Consider the following 25,216-nt stretch of genomic DNA (forward strand, 5'->3'; position numbering starts at 1 on the left):
TCTGAAAGACACACATAATAAGAACGGATAGCAGTTGTGAAACATTTTTCTTTTTTAGACAACTAGATATTTGTAGTTTTGTACTACAGTAATCTTAATTTCGTGAACAAAGAAATTAAATAAAACAAGAATACTTACTGTGACTCTTGAGGACTATATGTACCATTTACTCCTGCAGCACTAGATGATACTGCGGAGGTCATTGGTCCAGAATAAATGGCATCAACTGGAATCTACAATAAATAATGTATCCATTCTAGTAAAACATGTGAACTGAAGAAGCACTATAATCTTATTTATAAATTAAACATTCGTTTAATTGCTCTAACATAATGTATGACTGTGTGAAAATGTACAAGAGGGACATATCGATGGTCTCCTGCGGCTACCTAGTTACATTTCTTTCTTTCGAAAGAACATAGTGAAGGTCATTTTACGCGTACATAATGCATTTATTCCGATTTATTAGATTCATGAGCAAAGTAGTTTTTACGCGTATTAAGACTGACTGTGTTACCACTTGATATCTTTCACTAAAACGAGAATTTCATCTAACCTATTAAAATTAGTTTCTTTAGATATGAGGTAGCCCTAGAGTACCACAGATAGAGTTTGTTTATATATATATATATATATATATATATATATATATATATGTGTGTGTGTGTGTGTGTAGAACCATAAATTATCAGAATTGCTCCAAAGTAATGTCATTTAATTACTTTTATTTTATTTATTTATTTGATTATTTTGTCAATGACGCAGTAAAGATGAATTTTGAATTCCGAATAAATATATAAACCTCTCTATTCATTCCTTACACGCTTATACTACAAATAGTCCTGTCAGAACAACGTTTCAAAACAATAATTCATATTTGACTTCCTTTATGGATTCTTATGCAACTTTATTGGTACTTGCGAATCTTTTTAGAAAAGTAGTTATGTTATTACTGCACATCGTACTCATTAAAAAATTTATTGGCACTTGACAATCTTTCCAGAGGAAAAGCTAATGTGAGTCTGTTAGGGATGTCAATAACATCATTTCTACGTAGTATCAAGGTTTGGTCTCCTGGCACTGTGCAGACAAGAATGAATCACTTAATTCTGCAGGATCAGAGCACTAAGGCAAGAATTATCTCCAAATGTGAGAACAGGTTTTAATACAATGAAGACATGCCAAACAGATGAATGACCCACTACTAGTAGTAACAAGGAGCTAAAGTTGCACGCTTATAAAATAAATAAATAAAATAAAAAATGCTAATTCCTACGAATGGCTAAGTAAACATTGGGACAGAAAGAGAGGGCTCTTTTTCCAAGAATTGTGAAAACCCTGTCCACCCCTCTAAACCTTCCGCTAACTAGTCTTCGCGACACGTGGTAGAGATTTATGATCCCTTCTGGCTAAAAACCAATGTTGACTCGATTCCTTTTCCTTCTTTCCTTTTTCCTAGTTGATTTTTTAAAAATTTTTGTTGTTAACTGAAAATAGGAAGGAAAGCTTTCTCCTTATTTTGCCGGACTTTTAACTACACAAGTGGATCGGAGGTACGGCAACACTGAGAGCAGTGACAGCTTACACGCTCGCGAGGACTAACCGAGGGTTGTGGGGGTGAAAAGAAGCAGTGGTTGGGGAAAGAGCCCTTTAAAGCTGTCCCGATGTATAAGAGACGTAACTAAAAGTTGACACACGAGTCCAATAAAGATGCACTTTGTCTATAGTTGGTTCTTTAGTTTTGAATATGATGGTCAGTAGGTCGAGTGGTTTAAAGGTCAGGAATACACACTAGATGTTAGAAAAGTTACATACAAATCAGAGAATTTTTACACGAACTAATACAAAGAGGTACACTTATGAAAATTGCCTCGACGGCTGTTTACTCTTATTCGTTAAGTAGAAGTCTTAAAGAAATTCAAAATACAATGATCAATTGACGCATCCTTTCTTTTTGTAAGATTGTAAGAGATAAATAAACACAAATAACATAAAAACTTACATCTGTCAGTACAGTGCATTCATATGATGGTTGGTACTTTTCTTGTTCTGAGATTGGCCTCTTTAGAATCTTCTCTCTGTCTTGCTTGTGTTTGCGATCCGCTCCTTTCAGCTAGAAAGAGGAAGAAAGAAAAATTGTTTTAAAAATATATTTAACCGATTTAAAAAAATACGATTTCAACTTACTCGTGTCTACTACTAAAATAATTAATACATATGTTTAGGAGAATACAATTTGTCTAGATATATGGTTACTATGAAGGAAATGTTGCACATCATACGATACTTTTATACAGTATTAAACGCATCCCTTAAACACAAAGAAAGAAAGAAAGAAAACAGAGAGAGAGAAAGAATGTGTAGTATAGTATAGTAAGGACGAAAGTCTCTACCACTGTAGACAGTAATGGCACAGCTACAACATCATGTTACTGGTTAAGCAACATAATCTTATTGAGAGAACCCTCCTCAACCAATTTCCAAAACAAACCTTCCATTAGTGCAGTAGCACTTTAAACATGATATGGTAAAGCTCTTCCTCTTCTCTACTGTATTAGTGAATCAGCAGTCGAATTTTATAATACTACGGCAGGCTCCATAAACAAAACGGATTATCTACGAAATCAATAAACGAAACACTATTAACGTCATGACATATATCCGCTCATCTCAAAACTGCTGAACAGATTTTTTAAAACTATTTTTACGTAAAATTAGGCCTGCAAAGATTTATCATTTCAGTTTAACTGTTCAACAAAACTTGTAAACTTGGCCGCCTAAGCTGGCCGTCTATCAATTTTGTAACCTGGGTGCATTGAGGTAACGTTTTCCTATGCTGCCACCATTACATTCGGTCTACGTAAAGCTAAACATTCAACTGTGTGCGTGATTTCCCCCCTTTCTTTCTGTCGGTAAGTGTGAACAGATCGGTGCTTTTAAGTCTTCCAATTTATGTTCCACACATGTTACAAAAGGCTGTTTCGCGTACATCTGACCAAACGTGATTCCTTTTCCAGGTGCGCAGAATAAACCCGCCTAAGCTTGCTCAGAGGCGTCTGTCAGTGTAGTGTGTAAGCTGTAAGTGTTTTCTCGTTGGGCAGAAAATGCTGCCAAAACTGAGTCATCTTAGGGAGGATTAAGTTGTAACACTTTATGGCGCAACGACGCATCCTCTCATCAGGATAAAGTGTAAGAGCAAAGGTTATGATATTAGCTTGGCTTTAATCAAGAATGTGATCTGGAAGTACATGGATTCCGTGACCTCAGCGTTCGGTTCTCCACCAAACGGGACGAGAACAAGCCACCAGCAGCATGTACACTAAACTTCGAATGGCCATGCAAGAGAATTCCCAACCCGAAAATAGATGGCGGAGTCGTCTGCTTTCCAAATAAAAATGTGAATTCATTTCTCACAATAAGCATAAGCCAGAACAAAATTTCTGAAAGATATTCCTTTCCTGTGTAAGAAATAAATTTACAGAGAAAAATAAATCACTCATCCTGACGAAAAAAAATCAAAACAAAAGAAGTGTTTTTTAAGCAATATACATCTTATATAAAGTTTCTTTCTCACTGAAAACTTTTTTTCTTCAAGGCAAGGTTTTTAAATTAATTCCCACTGATTAAATGCTATCAAAAAATAGATACAGAATAGTTTCTATGAGCTTATCTCAAAACTTAAACAAAACGGCGCGCTACAGCTCACAAAACAGAGTACCCACAGATTTTTGTAAAGCGTTTTTCCTGACAAAGTTTTACCTATTTGCCTGACAAAAGTTTAATTTTTCCATTATTTCGTTGCCCTATTAACTTAGTTAGATATCTAAATTAAAGGTAAGGCACTTAACTTCCTATAAAATGGGTCGGCTTAGAAAACATGCGTGACCGTATATATATATATATATATATATATATATATATATATATATATATATATATATACGGCATTAGAACTATTGAAACTCCTGAACAAAAGCCTTGGAACTATATAGCCAACACAGGAGATAAGTCTTTCACCCAACATGGTTTAAAAAGACATCAGCCTTGCCCTAGCCAATATTGGCAGTTTTGTATTTTGCGAACAGTACTGGAAGAATGATTTCTCGGTATCGTCTTTTACTTTCTTTTATACATTATCAACTGTAACTTTTTTTTTCAGTTTATTAGTGTTTAATTATGCTGTTCTCTACATCTTCACTGACATTGGATTTCATTTTGGAGCCATAATCTTGAATCATGTTACTCTGTCATCCCGACAAGAGTACCCATATTTACACAACCACTATCCTACCAAACACTTTAGTCAAATTAATAAACGTATCAAGCCATGAAGGTGTTTCTCTTAATGCGTAATAATGTAATGCCTACAAGTCAATTAGATTATTAAAGGAAGAATTTTTCGTTAGAATCTAATACGATATTCAGCTAGAATCGACACTTCACTTTTAGAAATGTCTTCCTTCTATTTCTAAGTAGAAAAGTTTTTCGTTAGAATCTAATACGATATTCAGCTAGAATAGACACTTCACTTTTAAAAATGTCTTCCTTTTATTTCTAAGTAGAAAAATTTATCAAGAAAGTGTTTACAAAAAGCATTTTTTTTTTCTTATCTGATGATTCTTAGGCACATTAGGTACTTCCCTTACTAGTGACACACACTTTTCACACGGTGATACAAAAATATAGATATTTTTTCTACAGTTTAGATGCTGTGTATCCCTTACTGTCAGTATCTTCTTGCATCGTAACAGTTCATAAACAGCCAAAGCATAAACAACCTATATCATTTGTTAATTTAGTACCTTGAGACTCGATATTGGTTCCACTGTCAGTTCTGTTTTTAATGTGTGTTCTCCATTCGAAGAAAATTCCATCATTAGACGGGCCAGAATTCAACTTCCACAAGAAAAAGGACGATGTTCTCGCTGAAGTACTGTATAGCGAATAAAGATCTTAACTAGCTTTTGCATAAAATTTACATATCAGAGATTGTTGCAGAACTTACCTTAAAAACTTTAATTTGACAGGCGGCTGCATGCAACCTTTTGATTGGTCCCTCCCCATGACTGTACGTTTCCACTTGTATCCTAAATGGCACTCCCTTCTCACCACCATGCTTCTTGGGTGTAAATTCTGTACTGATACAGTTCACCTGTAATTAACACAATAACAAACTCATACTACTAAAAGAATCACAATAACATTAACAATTAAACAATAAAAACGTATGCACAGCCTAAAGATTCTGATTAGCACATCTGTACAAGTTTTTTTTTTTCTTTCTTTTCTTTTCTTATAAACCATAATAATAAATAGGTATTTGGAACCTTTCTCTCTTCTGCAGACTTTACATTCAACTCTTTATCAGATCTAGTTTGTTCTCCACTTTATACTCCTACTTACGAAACATAACCTTTAAACTCCTTCAACCGTTTTGCTTCATTCAACAAAATACTTTGCAGATACATATAAATTTATTTATGTAAGTTGGAACAATCGGAAATATCAATACTTCAACAACGAGGAGCAATTAAGCCGATCGCCCCTATACCATCGTATTTGGTCGTTTTACGGTCTTACATTTCAAGTTTCAACCTTTGCTTCTGTGCTCCGCACGGCGAGAATACATTTATGGCATTATTCTTTACGAAAAATTTACTCGCTTAAAATACACATTTCGATCAAAGTGAAATGATCATTAAAAAAGCCTCGGTCTTCAGTATGTTCGTAAATACATGTAAAATGGTTCACCCGTTTTCCTCTCATGATGAGACTGACAAATTTTTATATATTGAGAAAAAATTAGAAATTCCCCTCCCCTTTTCTCGTTAAAAGCTGAATTTCGGGAAATCCTATGACATATTCCCCAATTCTTTTCAATAAGAAATGTTTATACCAAGTTTAATATCCCTAACATATCCCTAATCTTAAAGGATTTCAAAATATGACAATCTTATTAGAATAACTGTAACTCCTACCCTTTTTTCCTTCCGCTATTTTTCTTCCTTTCTAAGGGAAACATCAGAAAATACTGAAACACATCTTTAATTATTTTAAATGAAGAGTCTAAATATTAAATATAGTATCATGCCTCTAATATAAAGGCCCAAAGGGGTATTCCCAGAGCTGGTAAAAATTTAAGCATCTTAGGAACCACTTTGACTTCCTCTTATCTTTATTCAGTTTTAAAAACCAATACATACATTTAAACTAACACACATTATATATAAACAAACAATAGTAGAATACAATGATACTTCGTAAAAGACATTTGTGTAGTAATGGTTTATGTATAGCTCCATTTAGTTCCCTTCCTCTCTCTTACTACCTTCTTTCTGACTGTTACTTCTATTACAACACATATCATACAACCTTTAATACTCATAGTTGTGTAACCCTAAATAAAATACAAAGTTTTAATAATCCAATAATACCCAAACAGACAAGTCAATAGCTAAAAACATTATCAAGCACACCACAGACCAAGTTATGGAAGATAAAGCATAAATAATAGCAATAAAAAGAACTATCTAAAACTGTAATAAAATGTTTATATACAACAACAACACCATTGTAACAAGTAACACAATAAAATTATCCAACCAACATTTCCAGTATAAAAAGGCAATAATTAATTAAATAAATAAATAAATAAATAAATGTAATGAACAAAAAACCAATTATTAAAATACCTAAACTCATTAAAAGCCTTTGATTCTGTTATATATAAACATAATCGTATTAACACTACATTAAAAATTTCTAAATCATCCTTGTTCGTAAACTAATAAAACTAGTTGGTATAACCTAAATGTGCATTAAGAATTTCAATACTTGATTTCAGAGCTAGTACAGCAATACGTTTGACAACAAAATTAGGCACATTAAATTCTTTCATTTTTTTTTTTTCAGCACTTTTACTAATTGCTCCCCTGGAACCAATAATTACCGGTATTACCTTGAATTTCTTGTTATCATTAAATTTTTCCTTTAAAACTTCATATTTAGTAATTTTCTCTAACAAAGCTGTCTCTTCCATATTGCCTTCTAAAAATCGAATAGTATCGGTTTCAGTTTACCCTTATTAGTATCGAATTCTAACTCTTTGCAAGTTCTAAACCCCTTAATCTGACAATGCTTCTTCAGGATGTTAACCCCTTGATTGTGTCTAAATATACGGCGATTAGCATGTTGAATACATTTTCCCAAAACGTGGGCCATAGACTCAATCGGTTCCTTGCAAATTCTACATTCAACATTTAGATTTGGCTGAGCTCTAGCCAGAGCTACCCTAGCGCCATAAGTGTTTGTACGCATCTTCAGTGCGTCTATAACCTGTTATCCGGAAGAACCTCATTGTCAAAAAGGAAACAATTAGAGATAGGGTCATTGTGAAAATACTGAATACCTTTCCCTTGACTTTGCTTCCCCTTCCATATTTCAAAACGTTTATCTTTTAACTCTGACTTCATTTGATTTAACATTGCTAAATTATATGGTCTTTCGATATCTAGTTTCTTTGTAATCTTATCTTCAATTTTATTTAAATTCGATACCTTTACCACCTCAATCAAAAAGTTATCATTTCCCAGGGATCTTAATGTATCAATAAACTTAACCTGGGCGATGTGAATATTCGGGAACCCTAATCCACCGTCTCTTTTCTTTGAATAGAATACGCTGTCTATAGCTGAGTTTACCAAATGCAACTTTTTTTTTTTTTTTTTTTTAACTTTCTAATTAAGTCATCAACAGAGTTCAAAAATGAGGGCTTGCTGAAACTCGCAGTCCAGACGTTAAAAAAAAAAAAAAAAAAAAAAAAAAAAAAACTTTGGGAGCAAATATGTTTGAATCAAATAAATTTTCTGGCGAGTCTTTAAAGAAAGTTTATCTACCACACTCAGTATTCTACTTAATTCGTCTAAATGATATTTGTTCTGTATACCATTACATAAAGTGTATTTGCACCCAAGATACTCGAAAGCTTCGTCTACTTCTGAATTTCTTATATAACTATTGCCCAATTTAAGGTTACAACCATCAATAATCCATGATTTTCTATGTGGCTTAATACCAAATGACAAACATTTATCTACAGCAATTTTCATATAAAGTTTGTCTAACAACTCGCATACGAGTTGTAACATCTCCTCAAGTTCATGCCGCGAATTAGCAACTAGCAATGCGTCATCGGCATATGGGAGTAGAGGAATACGGACATTTTGAAAACTAAACCCCATCTGCTTTATATCCAATTGCCTTATAACACTGTATAGTACCAAATCAAATAATAATGGACTAAGTGGGTCCCCCTGACGAACACCGCGCTTAATCTGAATATTAACATTCAAATTACTAAATTCAGTTGGATTATTTTCATATAAATTAGCAACAGTGTTTACATAATTTGCTAGTATAGGTCTATTTCTCAAGGCATCTATTATTGCTTGGTGTGAAATTGTATTAAAAGCATTGGAAACATCTAATAAACAACCATAAACAGGTCTAACAGTTTTTCCCAGCTTCAACATAGTATCCAACATGAAGCAGTTAACAAGAGTTGCATTACCTAGTGTAAATCCTTCTTGAGCATTATGTATATGAACAACAGATCTTAACCTGGTATCAATAATTCTTGTTAGAATTCTACTAACACTGAAGAAATTGTCAACGGACGCCAATTAGTTGCCTTAGTTAAGTCTTTACCAGTTTTAGGAATGAGTACAGTTTTGTTCAGTTTCCAACTCATTGGGACATATTCTGAGGAATTAAATTATACAATTTTACCAGTATGTACATAACCTTCTCTTTATCGATATCCTTTTTTTTTACTAATTTTATCTAATCCAGGTGATAATCCAGATGGAACACCTTTAATTCGTTTCTTAACTTCTTGGAAAGTAATAGGTAGCTTTAGTTTGTCTTTTTCCTCATCGGTCTTGTTCAACCATTGTTTACCTGCTCCTACCTGATTTGCCCCATAAATCATGATATAGTTTACGAACTTTCTCTGACTCTAAAGTAAAATTTTCCTGTTCAAATATATCTCTATCGTCAAACACAAATTTAGCCAATTTTCCAGGATCTTTACTGTACATGTTCTGTGAATTAGCATACTTCTGCTGAGCATTATACCTATATATTTTACCTGTATTTCTTTTTCCCTTTTAATTTTCCTTATTTCCCACCATTGCCTTTCCCATATATGCATTTAACCGTTTCAAAACCTCTTCGATTTTCTCCACAAAATCAGTCCCTGTCTTATGCCAAATACTAGATTTTATCTATCTATAATAATTCTATATGAGCTATAATTTTATCTATCTCCTGAATTTCCTTATTACAGGCATAATATACAATGAATCACATACTCCCTAATATTCAGTAAATCTGTGTCATCCAATCTTACTACCTCATTAATAACAACAACTTGTCTTTTTTATCTCCACATAACATTTCATTCACAACCTGTTCTAGTTGTTGTGTTAAAATTAGGCTATCATTACAAACATCTTCACATAAATTATCATTCCCTACTATTTCTTTATCTAAAGATAAAGTTACTTTTGCCAGTGTTGCAACGCTATGGTAATCTTTACCCTCAGCTATTTTTTGATCGTCAATTTTATTTTCTAATTCTTTAACCCTTTTTCGTAAAATATGATTTGATTTTTCAATTCCAATAACGATTTAGTACACTTTTCTATTTCATTTTCTTTCTCTTTAATTATCTCTGTAATTCTTTTCTGATAGTTATTGTCCATACCAACCCTTTCTTGTTCAAGCCCGATAATCCTGTTTTTTTAGTTTTTGGTTGCTAATTTTAATTATGGAAATTTCTTATCTTTATTTTCTATCTCCTTTTGAGCAGACTCATTTACCGCACACATTTCATTAATCCATGCTTTCTCTTTGTCAATCATCATATCCTTATTAATAATTTCCCTTTGCATATTTTCTACCTCAACTTGTAACAATTCAATTGATTTTCTAATATTTTGTTCTCTTTCTCATTTTCAAGATCACTTAGTTGTTTATTAACATCATTTACAGTTTTCTCCCTCAATACTGTACATTTTCAGCATTAATCATAATCTGCTGTAATAAGCTAACCAGGAGACTATGTAAAGAAATGTTATCATCTGCAAAGGACTACCCTTCAAACTTTCAAGTTCTTTAATTAATTTTGTCTTAGTTAAAGCATAGTTATGATCAGACCACCTATCCGTGTTAACGCCAATCTCACATGTTTCTTTCCTACTCAAAGCGACTGCATCTACGTCATAATTATCTATAAATACATTGTCATTTTGAAAATCAGTACATCCTATTTCCTCATATGTTTTGGAACCCAATTCTGAATAAGTTTTATCCTGTGAAATAACTTCCCTTGGCAGCTTTCCTTGCATTACTAATCTATACTTTTTGTTTCTAATATCCTCTGATGTTTTCAATAGAAAATAAGTATGGATTATTTCATTGATGTTTTGTTTCCCTATATTTTCTCAAGCAATTTTCACAAATTGATCAATCTCAGTGACACTACAGTTTCGTCGTTTTGAATTAAGCCTTTTTAACCTTTCTTTTTCAACCTTTTGTTTTTGCCACTCATTTGGGTGTTTCTTGACTTTGTGTGTTGCAAAGCCACTTAACTAGTCGAATGTTTGCTCACACCACGGGCAGCATGACCTCCTATAGGTTTAGGGCCTGTACATTTCAGTTGATGACAATCTGCTGAGTGTGTCTTATAGAATATAGCTTTACATGATTTACATTGTAGCGCAAAGTCATTAATATGCCTTTCTTCCAAATGTTTATAGAATTTTTTTTTCCATGAAAAACTGCTCTGGGATGTAGCTCACATTTAAAAGTATCAACAGGAAAGGCAATCAACATTTTATCTTTTTGCGGCTTTGCCATTGTATCATTATTACTACTAGACATCATAATCATAGAAATAATATACCAATATTCCTTACACTTCATAATAACCCACTATTCCACTATATTCACCAAACTAATAATAAAAAAAAACTAAAATTAAAACAATTAACCGTGCACCAAACATGATTAAGTACTCTCTCAATGCTCAATTTTACTGGAATGCAGAGGAATGTCAGCTGTAAATCAAATTACACTTGCTAGGTTCTTAAAAATAAAAGCATGCATTTATTGCAATGAACGTACTGCTTCCCATTACTGGCTTAGGATCATACTGCAAAAAGCTATAAATGCAATTTTGTCCTTTATATGAAAATAATACATGTGGCTTACGTTGTGAATACGTAACACAGAGCATGTGAAACTAATCGATTCTTCTGTTCTACTGTAAAATGAATGCATCAAACGGAATGTGTTCGTAAAATTTCCGATCAGAACTTCTCTCTTCAGAAGCAAAAAATCTCGTTTTCTATTACCACTAACACCTATGGTTACACGCTGGAGGACCAGGCTTTATGGTATACTATGCAGATAGTTTGGTAATTTCAGACCAGTTATAGATGAACTGACCACAGATACGACTTTAGAAAATGAGAAACAAGATGGCGTATATTTCTGATAATTTGAGTTTATTGTGCAATTATGTATGTAAACCATAATATGCAGGACTGGAAAAAATATTAATTCACTCACAAGTTCTAAAACAGACACTATGAAAAATTTTAAATTCGTTTGGAAAATCTGTAACAGAGAATTTCAAACTATGGACGAAACTGCCACCGTGCTAGATCACAAACTACACTCATGTTCATAAGTTAAGGGTAATTAAAAAAACATGCATACACAAACGTATGGTGTACTAGGCGATCTGCATTTCAGTAGGCATTGAGAAGAGGACGTGTGCAGTTGTTCGAGGGTGTGTTTGTGGCGATTGTGCGAGTGTAATGGTGCTAACACTTATTGATGACGTAACGAGAGCCAAGATAATACGGCGACTGGAGGTGGGCGAAAACGGCAGGTCCACACGTAGTGCTGTCTTGCGAATATGGCAACAATTCCACAGAAGGGAAATGTGACTGGGCACTACAAAAGTGGATGTCCACTATGTGCAATCCAAAACAAAGATCGATATCTCACTATCATACAAATGCAGACAATTACTGCAGGGGAATTTGCTCGAAACCTTTTAGCTGCGCATGGGACAATTGTTTCCAGAAACGCAGTGTACCCACAACTTATCAGCAGTGGTTCCTTCGTCCGAAGGCATACACTTTGCATTCCAATTACCAATATCCAGAGCAATTCGTAATATCAGTACCGTGAAACATTGAATGAACAATGGAACAGTGGGTCCAGCTACTCTTTACAGACAAGTTTCGGTTTAATCTTCGAAGTATTTCCCTATGTGTCATCGTCTGAAGGAAACCAGGTACCACCCTCCTAACATCCTCGAAAGAGACTCGCATGGAAGTAACGGTCTTTTGCTGTGAGATGAGACTTGCATAGATGAACTACATCCATTCATGTCTTCGACAGAGGAACTGTGGAATATCATTCTGCAAGAGAACGTCTACCTTTTTCGGGGTGCTGTGGGTTCTGCTTTCATACCTGTGAACGACAATGTCAATCTGCCATGGTGGAAGAGTACCTGTAAACCTAAGATACTGGGCAAATGCCGTGGCTTGAGAGATCATCCGACCTCAATTTTATTAAGCACGCATGGGATGCTCTCAGTCGCTGTAGTGCTATCCGCCTTCCACCCTCACGAGCGCTTCTAGGGTTCCGACAGGCACTAGAGCAAGAATGGGATGCCATACCCCAACAACTGCCTAGCAACCTGATCCGAAGTATGCAAGTATTGTGTCCTACTTCCCTCGATGTGAGTGGATCATATTCTATAGTGACATCATTTTGCGTGTTCATACACTTCAGACCAATATTTTGTTCACACCCTGTAGATATGCTTTTTCCTGTTTCATTTTTCCAATACAGTGTGAATTTGGATATATTGATAGTCTGATTTCATGTACTGTAGAACGGCCCTTTTCTTAAAGTAAGGGTCTGCTCCATGATGGTCGGCACAGAAATCTAAGGAATAATTTAGAAACAGAGTTTATTGTATGGTACTTAAAAAAAAGAAAAGAAAAGAAAAGAAAAAGAAAACTGTGAAACCTTGATTGGTTTGTAAGTGATTCAGTCATTTCCCAAAGGCCATATATCCATCATTGTAAACTGTTGAGGAGAAAGGAAAAACACTTTGGATTCCAAACTCGACGTGTACAATGGCATCGATGATATTGAGGCAATAGTGTAGGATATGTAACATAAGGTGACTAGACAATTGGTCTTTTCACAGGGGACGCGCGTTTCTTCGCGTACGTCTCGACTTTGCACTAAAATGAAAATGTGGTGGGGATGGACATATGGCCTTTTCGCAATGACTGATTCAAGCACTTTTAAAGTTTCGAACGAATATTTTTTTTAAACTTTTAGAGGAAAAAAAGGTCTCTCGTTAATTCGAATCTGGGTAATTCGAACAAAATTACATTCCACCTGAAAACTGTATTGAAACTTGTGGTACAAAACTCGTGAGTAAATGAAAGGTTTAAACCTCCACTTTGGATGAAAGAAAAAGAGAGAGAGAAAGAAAAAAAGATAAAATTCGAAGTAATACAGTACAATAATTTTTAATGTAGTCAGATGGCAAACAGTGCCACAAAATCTCAATCCATGTAGTGATGATAAAAATGATAACATGAATGAAGTACAGAATAACATATGCCAAACTCATCTGAAGTTTCTGAAATTTTAAGATGATTTTTTGAGTAAATTAATTATTATTACAGACATGTTTCATGTAGTAAATTAATGAAGTTTTTTTTTTCTATATAAAAACAATCAAATCAAAACATACAAAGATCACGAACTTTTTAAGTGAGATCAGATAATTAAGATTGATACTCGTACTATATTGTTTTGTGTCTTAGCTCAGTGTATATGGTACTATACTTACGTGTATTTTCTATACGTGTGGCTTAACATATGCGTTGAACAAATGTCGTTTGTTTTTTTGCGGTATTTTATCATAGAAATAATATTCTGCTTTAAAGGAGAAGTCTACTGCATTTTTTTTTATTTTTTACTTTATTTATTAATTTATTTGAATGTGTAGACACAGTAGTTCTGTTTGCTTGATCTTAGGTATTTAAAAATGCATAGTTGTGGAGAATCTTAGCTTTTACGTGTCCCCTGGAACTTCGAATTAAAAAGAGTCTGCTGTACTTCTATTTTTAGCACCTAAAAATTCGTCCACTCCCTAACCACTGGTTAAAAAGAAATATTTTAATGTTTTTCGAATCTTTGTTTCACCATTCATTTAGGTCTATCTACAAAGTACAATTTCAGTGATTTTGGATTGCAGTATTGTGTAGCATATTAAATCACGAAAAATTTACCTTAATATAAACTCCAACTTCTTTCGTGGGATCCCACAGGAACTCAACAGCATTCAATTGATGAACATCCTGCACAACATCATACACACCATAAGATAATGGAATATCTACTTCTACAATTCTATCCCCTGGACGGGACTGCTGCCATGCTGCTATTTGCTCTTTTTCCATGTACTGTAGTCTTCGTTCATGGAAACAGATTCTGATTACACTCTGCAAAAAATAAAATAAAATAAATAAGTACTAAAAATATTAATACAGAATGACATATTTGAGATTTTCTCAAATACAGAACTAAAGTTTCCTCTATTTTAAATATTGTGAGTAATGTTACACGGGAAATGTACAAACAGAAATCAGACATTGAGAGAGGTAGTACAGAGTAAACACATTACAAATGAGAAGTACAGAAAAAAAATAGAGGACCAATTATTAGAGTTCTTATTACGTAACCAGATTTTTAAATTGAAGATGACATTTTGTTTAAGAAGAAAACTATCGATTAGCTTATATTACAGAAAACTATTTTTTTTTTCCCGATGTACCGGAGTCACGAAGTCATTTAGAATTTTACGTCTTGAAGCATGGTTCACATACATATCTTTTTATATTTTATTTATTTACTATCCTACCTTATTTCTTCCTTATAATCCTTCAACGTGATGTTTACGGAACAGGTACGGATGTTTGGGGAATGTGTTAGAAATAATAAAATACACGTATCCAAGTCGATATTATCTAAACACTTTTAACTAGTGAACACCGCATCCTTAAGTAAAAATAGAAACCTGATATAGAAATTATTTCTTCTTACGACATACACTACAAAGACACAAAATAATTTGGATTCCAGTATTTTGTTCAATTACGGACAACCTTCTGCTGTCCAACAAGCAAGTCGGTCTTCTTGTTCAACAAAATGGCGACATTCTATAACATCAACGTTTAAGTCAATGTTTCTATATCGAGGTACAGGTGCTGAGGGGAGCCACCATGGGCTTTCTTGACAAATCCGTTTGGTAATGTGTCTCTCAGTTTGACTAGCTTCTTTACGTATCTGTCCTTTCTGTTTATGCTTATTAGTCGATCAACAATATTGACGAGATCATACTACATACACCGTATATATATCAAGCGAATTACGACTATCTACTTCTGTTTAACGCGTGAAGGTCTTTCTTTTGCTTCCGTTAAACAACGATCCGACGTGACATGGACGTAATGAGATTCGATAGTAGTCTGTTAGTATGGCCAACCAAGCTGCCTGTAATGTGACCTTCAATACCGATAAAGAAGCTAATGTGTCTCCAAAGATTGGAAATGCCGTTCCAAAGCGTCCCACAATTGCTACTGGGTTAAGACTGAGGGCCATGAAAGATGCTATAAATTTGTCCTGAGTTCCTCTAACTATTGTGCACAGAATGTGCGCGACTGGTACGTGTGTTATCTTTTTGGAAGACATCATCGACATAGGAAAACTACTAAATCCCTTACATTGAACCGCATACAACATAATATATCCTTGTGATTGATTTTTTAAAGAAAATTAGAATGAAGGACGAAAAAGTTCAACATATGAGATGTACACAGCCTGACAGGAAATCGTGGTACCATATACCAATCACGCGTTAATCCGCCACCACCAGTTCTTGCTATGTAAACGGTCCACACCACACACTCACCGGTGTGTAAAGTTAACATCATGTACAAGGCTCCAGCGCCACTGAATGTGCCAACATGCATCCATCGCAATTCATGGGATCAGCAGATCGCAATTCATGGGATCAGCAGATAATCGAATTTCTATCATTCAATTAGCAAGTTTGTTATATCAGACAAACGCTGATGTTTCTAACCATGATAAGAAGAGAGTGATGCAGGAGTATTCTGATGGAATATCTCATACATACAATACACGTTCATAAAGAATTTGATTTCGAGTTGGCCACAGTTGTATTGTGTAGTCAGATGCTCCACTCAATGAATGTGTTACTCATTCCAACAATCAACCATGCGCCGCCCTCTCTAGATTTGCTTACATCCGTCACTTGCCCCTATTTACTATTCTCTTTCCAGCCTTAGAAAAAAAGTAGATGTAAACAAACCCACCTGACTACCAGTCGGTTGATGACCACTGATTGGTTGTTGTTCTCACTGCACTAGTATCCTACCGCAATATAATCCCTAGTAAAATAATAATTTCGAATAAAGATATCTGAATTTATCCTGCATTTTGTGATAAGAAATCCAAGAATATATAATATTTAACAACAGATGTAGCTTTATTTCAACCATACCTGTACTTGCGACATATAGTATTTACTGCGCATGTGTATGCGTTCGTGAGCCGACGCCGCTCATTTGAAATTGTAGAATGCAGTGTTTCATGGCGACAATGAGTGACAATAATCCATCTTCTTCTTGTGTTATAAAACACAAAAGAGGAAAACAGGGACAGAGGCAATCTCGTTTATATAACGATTTGAGAAAATACATATTTCCAGCATAGCAGTAGTTAGTGTCAGTGCGTTAATTATTTACCAACCAACCGTAGCCTTACACTTCGGATATTATGCAACGACAGTAAGTTAGCAGACGATCTTGCCGTTCACGTCTCGCTGCTGAAGCCCGTGTGAGTCGCGGAGCAATACATTTCGCTTTGTTTACGTCTACTTTGTTCTAAGGCTGGAAAGACTTTAGTGCTGTTACAATTTGAATAATTTTAACAGCACTTCTGTTGCCAACAGTCTTGGTGAGGTTTGACTACAGCTACTTCCAGACACCTTACTAATGCAGCAGTTTGGTCCCACGATCTAGTAATTCTGACTTTTATTCATCAGTGTGAAATCGCACTACTCAATGACTCTAGGCCAATAGTTATACACTGGCGAAGTGCGCGAAATTCACGTGGCAACTAAGTCGAATCCACAATTTACAGGGACAGTCATACTTCAGTGATGGGTCAGTGTATATATATTCTCTGACATCTTCCAAAAGCAATAACTAATATTTCTGAATCTTCACAGCAATTATATACTAACTATATTGAAGCTCTTGTACATTTTTTTTTTTTTTTTTTTTAATATTTCACCCACCATATAGATTCAAAAACATACACATGACAGATTCAAAAGTTAACACAGGTAGACTCTCTATTTACGTCATTTAAACACACATGAGACTGAAATGCTTTTATTTATTTATTTATTTTACCCTTTCTTTTTTAAAAAAAAACTTGGTTCAGTACATGATGTGTCAAGCACATGAAAACTTATAGGAGCTAAAGGGCCTCAAGTCTATATTTGTGACTGGAATTTCAAGCGAGAAGATTTTTGCTTAGGGATCGATCGAAATAATGTATTTCTAGTTTCCCTAAGAGACTCCCCCCCCCCCCCCCCCGCTTACAATTCTCTGCACCGTTCGTCAACTCACCCCACAGGCTACTGCGGTTCTCTTGCAGAGAACAGTCTGTTTCGTATTGTTTCACGTATTTTTAAAATGAAAGAATACACCATACCCGCTAGTTTCTTTGGAGAGCATGTAATCGATGCACAGGTAAGTAAATAGTAACTAATCAATCTATTTACCAACCCAAAACACTGACATTTTGTCACTTTAAGAATACGACACGGACACAAGTTTTAAAGTACTACAAAATACGGATGTCTGGAAATCCTAGATACATTGTCACCATTTAACTAATATCGCTATCATCTTTGACTTTGTAGGGTGCAAAATTGTTTTTTCTAACATATATCTAAAATAAGACGAATTATTAGAAAAATATATTAGATTATTTTATTTCAGCTTCTATCTAAGTGGGTCAGTTTTCAATGCAACCACCAGTAGCTAACATAGAGAATACTTTTATTATTATTATTATTATTATTATTATTATTATTATTATTATTATTATTATTATTATTATTATGCTATTGTGTGAACATTAGCTTCATATGTAACACTTAACAGTAACTCTACACAGCACACTTACCTTCAGAATTTTGCCTCGGTAAGCTGAGAGATCACCTAACTTTTTCAATTTGATTTCATACGACTGGCCTTGATTTAGATATGTTAGTGTTTCTTCATTTACTTTCGTTGCAATGGATGTAGCTGCCGCCAGAACATACTGGAATCTGCAGGAAGAGAAGCTCAGACTCACTGGATAACCCATGCACCTGCATATGCGTAAAATATAAACAAACTAATAATCAATTATTACTGTACACCCGCAACACTTGAAATAATTGCTTTCAATTTCGTGAATATTTCTCTGTGATTTTTTTTCTTTTTTCATTTCAATATATTTGCCACACAAATTCATAGTCCAGGTTTCCTTTTGTAAAATGCTTTAATTGGTATTTTTGACTGCTTCGTTAAGGTCTCATTGTACCCAGCCACAAACAAAAATTGCAGTATACAGTGTCTGAGAAACGAAAGTAGAAAAAAAAAATAATAATCGAACAGGGCGGAATGCTTAAATGTACCATTTTGGAATTCTCTTGTTACAACTAAGTATCACAAACATCCAGATTTTGGAAGCCTCTACAACTGTAATAACCAGGGATGTAAGGAGGCGTATACTAGAATATATATCGTATACCCACCTGGAATTTTTATAGTTCAGCATACACTCACTATAAATTTACGAAAGAATAACAGAGGATGGGTATTCGTTATATTATTGAAAACGGTAGAGCGTATACTTACCAAAAATTTTAGCATTACATCGCTGGTAATAACAGGAGTGAGACGGAAAGAGCAATCCACATTCAAAGTAGCTTAATGTCGAATACTATCGTCATGGTATGATGCAAGGCACAAAGTGACAAGTAAACTAGAATTTACCTCTTTTAAAACGCTTTATTCCGAAAAACTGGTAAGGTAAGTATTACACCCAATCAATGGCCATATAGATATTTATGCCTTTTCAGCAATTTGATATATTAAATTGTTCCGGAGATACGTTCTCTCGCTTACATAATTTTAATTAGTGTTGCACTTTACCCGTTGGATTATTCATTGGATTACCCATTTCAGCAGTGGTTATATGAGACGTGAATCTACAGCTTAACGTGGAATCTAAACCCATGATGTCCCTCCGATAATCGAACCCGGTTCTCCCGCGTCAAAGCTATATAACCACGCCGAGCTCCCAACTTTACCCACGACGTATCTCCGGAACGGTTTAAGATACCGAATTGCACTATCATTTTTACATGTTTTGTAACCCACCTACGTGACTAAATGTTATATTTCCTAAGCAGTTTTTCGGAATTAAATCTTTTTGAAAAAAGTCAAACTTTCAATCTGTTGCACTTTGTTCCTATTTACTCGAAATACGTCATATCTCAACATAGTATTTGACAGTAAAGTACTTCGGGATTGCATCACTCTGTTCGTCCCACGTTATCACTGTCTAGAATTTGCAGGGTTGGCAAAAACCATGTTTTTTATTTAAAAAACCCAAAAAACCGGTTTGGTTTAAACCAGGTTATTTTGGTTTAAACCAGGATTTTTTGGTTTAAACCAGGTTTTTATGGTTTAAATAATTTGCTCTATATATTCATATCATATATATAGACAGAAATAAGTTTGTTTCGCCTTGATGTTATTATGCAACAACCGGGTTATGCTGGAAGGGGTCACATAAGCTTAAAGCGGAATAAAAACAGCTTCTCGAGTTACATCCGAGACAAATTGTCCTCCATTTGAGCTCGGAACCAGGACTAATTGGCCACAAATGCGATACGTCTGCCGACTCCCTCACGAAGGAATCCTGATTATATATATATATATATATATATATATATATATATATATATATATATATATAAAAACGTTGTACTGATCTTTACATGCTTCTTAATATAACTGTCAAGACTCATTTCAGAAGGACAAAAAGATAAACAGTTGCACAAGTGAAACCATTACACAGAATTACATATGAACAATTTCAAAATACTACGGAGTACAGAAGAACTAATTTAGTTCAAGTTAGTTAACAACGACTTTTATTGGTCCAAATTAAAGAAATACACCGACTTAATCTGCATATCAATAAGAAAAGTGAATAAAGATACGAATTATTTGAGTCCACTTTGGCTCAAACTCATTTATACATAAATAGATACCAAAGATACTTATTTCACTAAATGCCTCTCGTGGGGTCTATATGATCCCCCCCCCCCCACACACACACACAAAAAGTACGGCATTTTCGATTTTTTTTATCAATAGTAAATATTGAAACGAAACAATATTTAGAATTTTTCTTCGATTGCAATTACATAACAATAATAACAACTACAAAAAATCACAAAATAAACATTTATAAACTTATAAAAAAAAGTTGCTTTTGTATGTATAATCTTTTTGAGTAATGAATGGGGAATTTAGGTCTGAATATAATACGAATAGTATACGGGAGTGAAACGTGATAACCCACAAATGTGTGTTCATCAAGATTTTACAATCACTTACACTTTTACGAACATTTTTTTGTTTTTTGGTTTAAATCTTTTTTTTTTTTTTTTTTTTTTTTGAAAAAAAACAGTTGGTTTAAACCTTGGTTTAATCCATGGTTGAAACCAGCCAACCCTGAGAATTTGGATGTTTGTGATATCGCAACGTCTTAGTTTATAACACTAACTAACAGATGTAATATTGTAAGTTTCCGGTTCTCAAGTAGATTTGGAATTTGTAATAATTTGACGTCATTTCAAAAACGTTGGGTTGGCAACACTGTTAATCTGGTGGCCCCCGTCGATTTTTACATCTTACAAAAATTCATCATTTTTATCAATTTAATTTAAAATTTTTCAAAATAAATGATCCATCATGTATATATATATCAGGAGTGTCCACTCACAAGTAATACTGAGCTAATGAGTATACGAAAATTGAAAAGCAGTACAAGAATATTATCTGCAGGAAAACTGAAAATCTTGGATATCAATTACTATGGTCATTCTTTTCCCACAACAACTGTGTTGCATCAATAACAATAATACTTTGTTCTCATGCTGAAACACGTTCAAGAACATAACATGCAGATTCTCCCTCGTAATATACGTAGTTAAAAATCACTCACCTATTATAATTATGCAGATGGCGATTACGTTTGATATTCAATAAATATACCAGTTCAATTAACCATATTGACTACATATATACAAAAGTTCGGTCTACATTTATGGAAACAAAAACTTGACGGCCTGCAGCTGCGAGTGAAGTCATGATTCCACAGAAGAGCCTTTTGTAGAGGGTTGTTTGATGAAGTTTGCTCCATTTCTCGTATATTTTTATCAACGACATAGGAACGAGCCGATGTGCACAAACGATTTCTATGACGCTTTCTTCAAACACCAAAGTCACGAAAGGCCATCAGAACAGCATCCGAAGATTTCACAAGGAGATCCGAATATACATCATATAATCCGCATGTTGGTTTCACATACCATGTGGGTACGTGTACAACTATTCGAGCTATATTGCTGGGACAGTGTCTTGATGCATGTATACCTTTCATACTTCACCACCGTATATGAAGTTGGGATATCTCGTTAGTACAATGTGCAGAACATGTTCTTGATAGTGTACTGTATTTATTTACCTTGATATTCGGGGCAACTTTATGTAGTAGAAGCGGTGTAGAAGAAAACTGCCACCAAACCCCGAAGAAAATTTTGACATGTGCCAATCCAGTTTGTCTGTCCTTGGCGTCCTTGGGATGGTAGTAAATGGCAGCAGATATTCTTGGAAGTTGAAAAGCACATCATGCCCGTCCAGAGTTGTCCCTCATCAATACTGCTCATTAGGCTGTCTGCCGCACACTCTGCGTTCTCACTTCAAGTGTTCAGTAAGAGAGTAAACAAGCGGATTATTTCAGTTGTAAATCCCTGCACAGTTGTTTTGAGTCGTCTCATACTTCTAGCGATGGTTCTTGGCTTGCTTAATCTATTGTCTTTATGTTTGCTGCACTTATTAGCCGACAGAGTCGCTATATTTGGACTTTTGGAGTTTTTGTTTTTCCCACTGTGCAAAAACCTGCTTACTCTTTGTATTTGAAGACATTGGTGATACCATTCTTAAATATGATTGGACCCCTCGAAGAAAATTGTTTCTTCATTGCACTATGTCACACTAAATATCGGAAAAGTCTCTGACACACCCCTCCCAAAACAGTGTTATTTTTGGAGCCATTTTACGCCCATTGAACTTCACTCTGTGAAAACACATACCCTCATGTGCATACTTCTGCCTAATTGGTTCAATTTTTCACGTCGCTATTACAGTGCTCTCAAAAATCGTTCAAAATAATTTCCATTAGCAAACCTTCCTTCTGTATTTGGGAACTTTGTCTTCAAATATATATAAACTATTCTACTAAAGATCCGAAAATAAGTAGATATTTTTTTAAGGGTTAGAATACATTCGTGAAGTATTCCTTACCTACTGTCTTCATTCATCTCCGTTTCATTGAGCTTCTCAAAACGGTGATATCGATCTAGTCCTGAACTTTCACTGTTACTATGGCTCAGTCCACTCACATTCTGGCTTCCACTGTCCCCTGTCATCTGATTACTACTTCCCAAACCATATGCAGCATGCTGCTGAAGAAGATGGTGTAAAGAATGGGATGGAGGCGAGTTGTTTGTGGTATCACTTTCGCCTTGTCCTGAGGTAGGGGAATGCTGAAGGCTGTAAAAAGGACAGTAATAACTAGTCATTATTAATCACGAATTAGTGATCACAGATACAAAATACAGGCTACACTTTCCAGAATATGTATATTTCTTTTACCTGCTTTCGTATGTGAAGTCTGTCATCTATATACTAATCGTCGAAGCACTGACAATATCAAAGATTTCGATGGAATACAAGCTTTACACACTATGCCGCGTGGTGTGTCTACTGCCGGTTAGATTTATAGATTCAATTTTATTTATATATTAGTGCTGTTGCACTTCCTAACAGCAATGGGCAGTAACATACGTAGTACAGTAATTTAAACTAAACTCCCTTCATTCAAAAGTTTCCTATTATACGAGGGTCATTTAACTCGAACTGGCAACACTGCTATGATTGGAATGTCTTGTGGGCAGGAGACAAATTACGAACGTAGTGTGTTCCGTGGATGTATACGAGTCAGTTCAACGCTACTGCGGTCCCATATTACGGTGTGTGTGGGGCGGGTAGACATTGTTAAAGTGATTGTTGTGTGAAATACCGCCCTAACGCAATGTTCACGCGTGCAGAACAGTGTGTGTTTATCAAATTCCAGATGGCACGAGGGCGAAATGCTAGGACGATTCACAGAGGATTAGTAAAGGCCTGTGGTGAAACTGCTCTACCGTATCGGACAGTGGCGAAATGAGTTGCATCATTTCAGGCGGGACGAATCAACAGACAAAATGCACGGTGGTTCGCATAGCACAGTGGAGGGCATATGCGAACGGCTACGGACGAAATTCATCTTGCAACACTACGGACACTTCTTGCACCGCATTATTCCAAGTGACGAAATGTGGGGAAGATCACCGGGCGTTACCGTCAATGCTTCATACCTCAATCACCACTTGCGACCAGCATTGCGGCGCAAACGTCCACACCTCCTGGACTCTGGACCAATTCTCCTACACGACAATGCCAGATGCTATACAGCCAATCCAGTACAGACTCTGTTACGACGATGGAGTTAGGAGATACTGGAGCACCCGCAATACTCCCCGAATATGAGTACTCTGCGATTTTGATCTTTTCCCAAAACTGAGAGAACCTCTCAGAGGCAAACGTTTCAGAGGCATTCCCAGCATTGTTCGTGCCTTAGGGGCACAAAGTAGGGCTCTGACAGGTATTCAACGATTACGATCTGGCGAAGGGTTCGACAGGCTGGCGAAGACTACATCGAAGGACTGTAAGCTTCTTGAAGTGAGTGATTCACTACATTCCATTTCACAACTATGTTGCCACTTTAAGTTAAATTACCCTCGTAATTTAGTTAGAATTGAGTATAAAGTTGATCTATAACTTTGCAATTCCTTGAATGAATGAATTTCTTAGAGTAGTGATATTCAACTTCTGTTTTCGGGTATGCCGAACGAGACATTTCCATTTAAGCGTGTGCTCCCAGAAAAAAAGGTAAATATATTCAATGGTAAGTATATCAAAAATACATTATTGTTTTTATTACTTATGAATTAAACAAACAAGTTTTATTACAAATAGGAGAATTGTACTATAAATTAATTATTACGGACATCAATCAATTTAGTTGAAAAAATATGGAGTTGGAAACACATGAATGTCTGGGTTGCCAACATTCAGACGGCGACCGCAGCGCCAGGCTGTTAGTAGTGGTGTGTTTGGGCGAACTCTGTACTACGTGAGGAGTACCAAAGCGGCAGTTTGCGCAAAACAATAGCAAGAATGGGCGACATATCTCATTTTCAAGATTTTCGGAGAGAGCAAATTGTTGGCGTTCGATTAAGTGGTGCAAGGATGTCGAAAGTGACAAGTCTATTGCCTGTATCGCAAGGAATAGTATTCAAGATGATGACGGTATACCAAACTCACGACAAAACTACATCGACGAAGAGGAATAGTGGGTCGAAAAAAAAAACTCAGTAACAAGACTCACCAAGTATTAAAAAACGGATTGTCACTCATAACTGTTATGCGACTGTGGTGCAAGTGACGGAGAACTTAAGTAACATTTCCCACAGCCTGTGTCAATAATCACAGTCCACCGCAAGTTACAAAACATGACATACAGTGTCGGGTTCCACGGAAAAAAACTGCTGATGAGAGGCTCC

The 25,216-nt window shown here is 35.2% G+C and overlaps 1 protein-coding gene across 8 annotated transcripts in view; it reads right to left on the bottom strand.

Annotated features, from left to right (window-relative positions):
- gem (transcription factor CP2 like gemini) overlaps positions 1–25,216 on the bottom strand; it is a 402,232-nt gene that overhangs the window by 119,172 nt on the left and 257,844 nt on the right. For 7 of the 8 annotated variants that reach the window (XM_081736307.1, XM_081736306.1, XM_081736312.1 and 4 more), the window contains 6 exons: positions 22,854–23,102; positions 18,391–18,577; positions 14,397–14,609; positions 5,006–5,152; positions 2,003–2,113; positions 139–233 (listed from right to left, as the gene is read on the bottom strand). In XM_081736307.1, the coding sequence (XP_081592433.1) occupies positions 139–233; positions 2,003–2,113; positions 5,006–5,152; positions 14,397–14,609; positions 18,391–18,577; positions 22,854–23,102 (1,002 nt within the window). The remainder of the gene's footprint in view (positions 1–138; positions 234–2,002; positions 2,114–5,005; positions 5,153–14,396; positions 14,610–18,390; positions 18,578–22,853; positions 23,103–25,216) is intronic. The other variant, XM_081736308.1, reaches the window with a different exon arrangement.

This window comes from Thermobia domestica, chromosome 13, assembly GCF_964235325.1.
Source record: "Thermobia domestica chromosome 13, izTheDome1.hap1.1, whole genome shotgun sequence".
In the NCBI taxonomy this organism is placed as follows: domain Eukaryota; kingdom Metazoa; phylum Arthropoda; class Insecta; order Zygentoma; family Lepismatidae; genus Thermobia; species Thermobia domestica.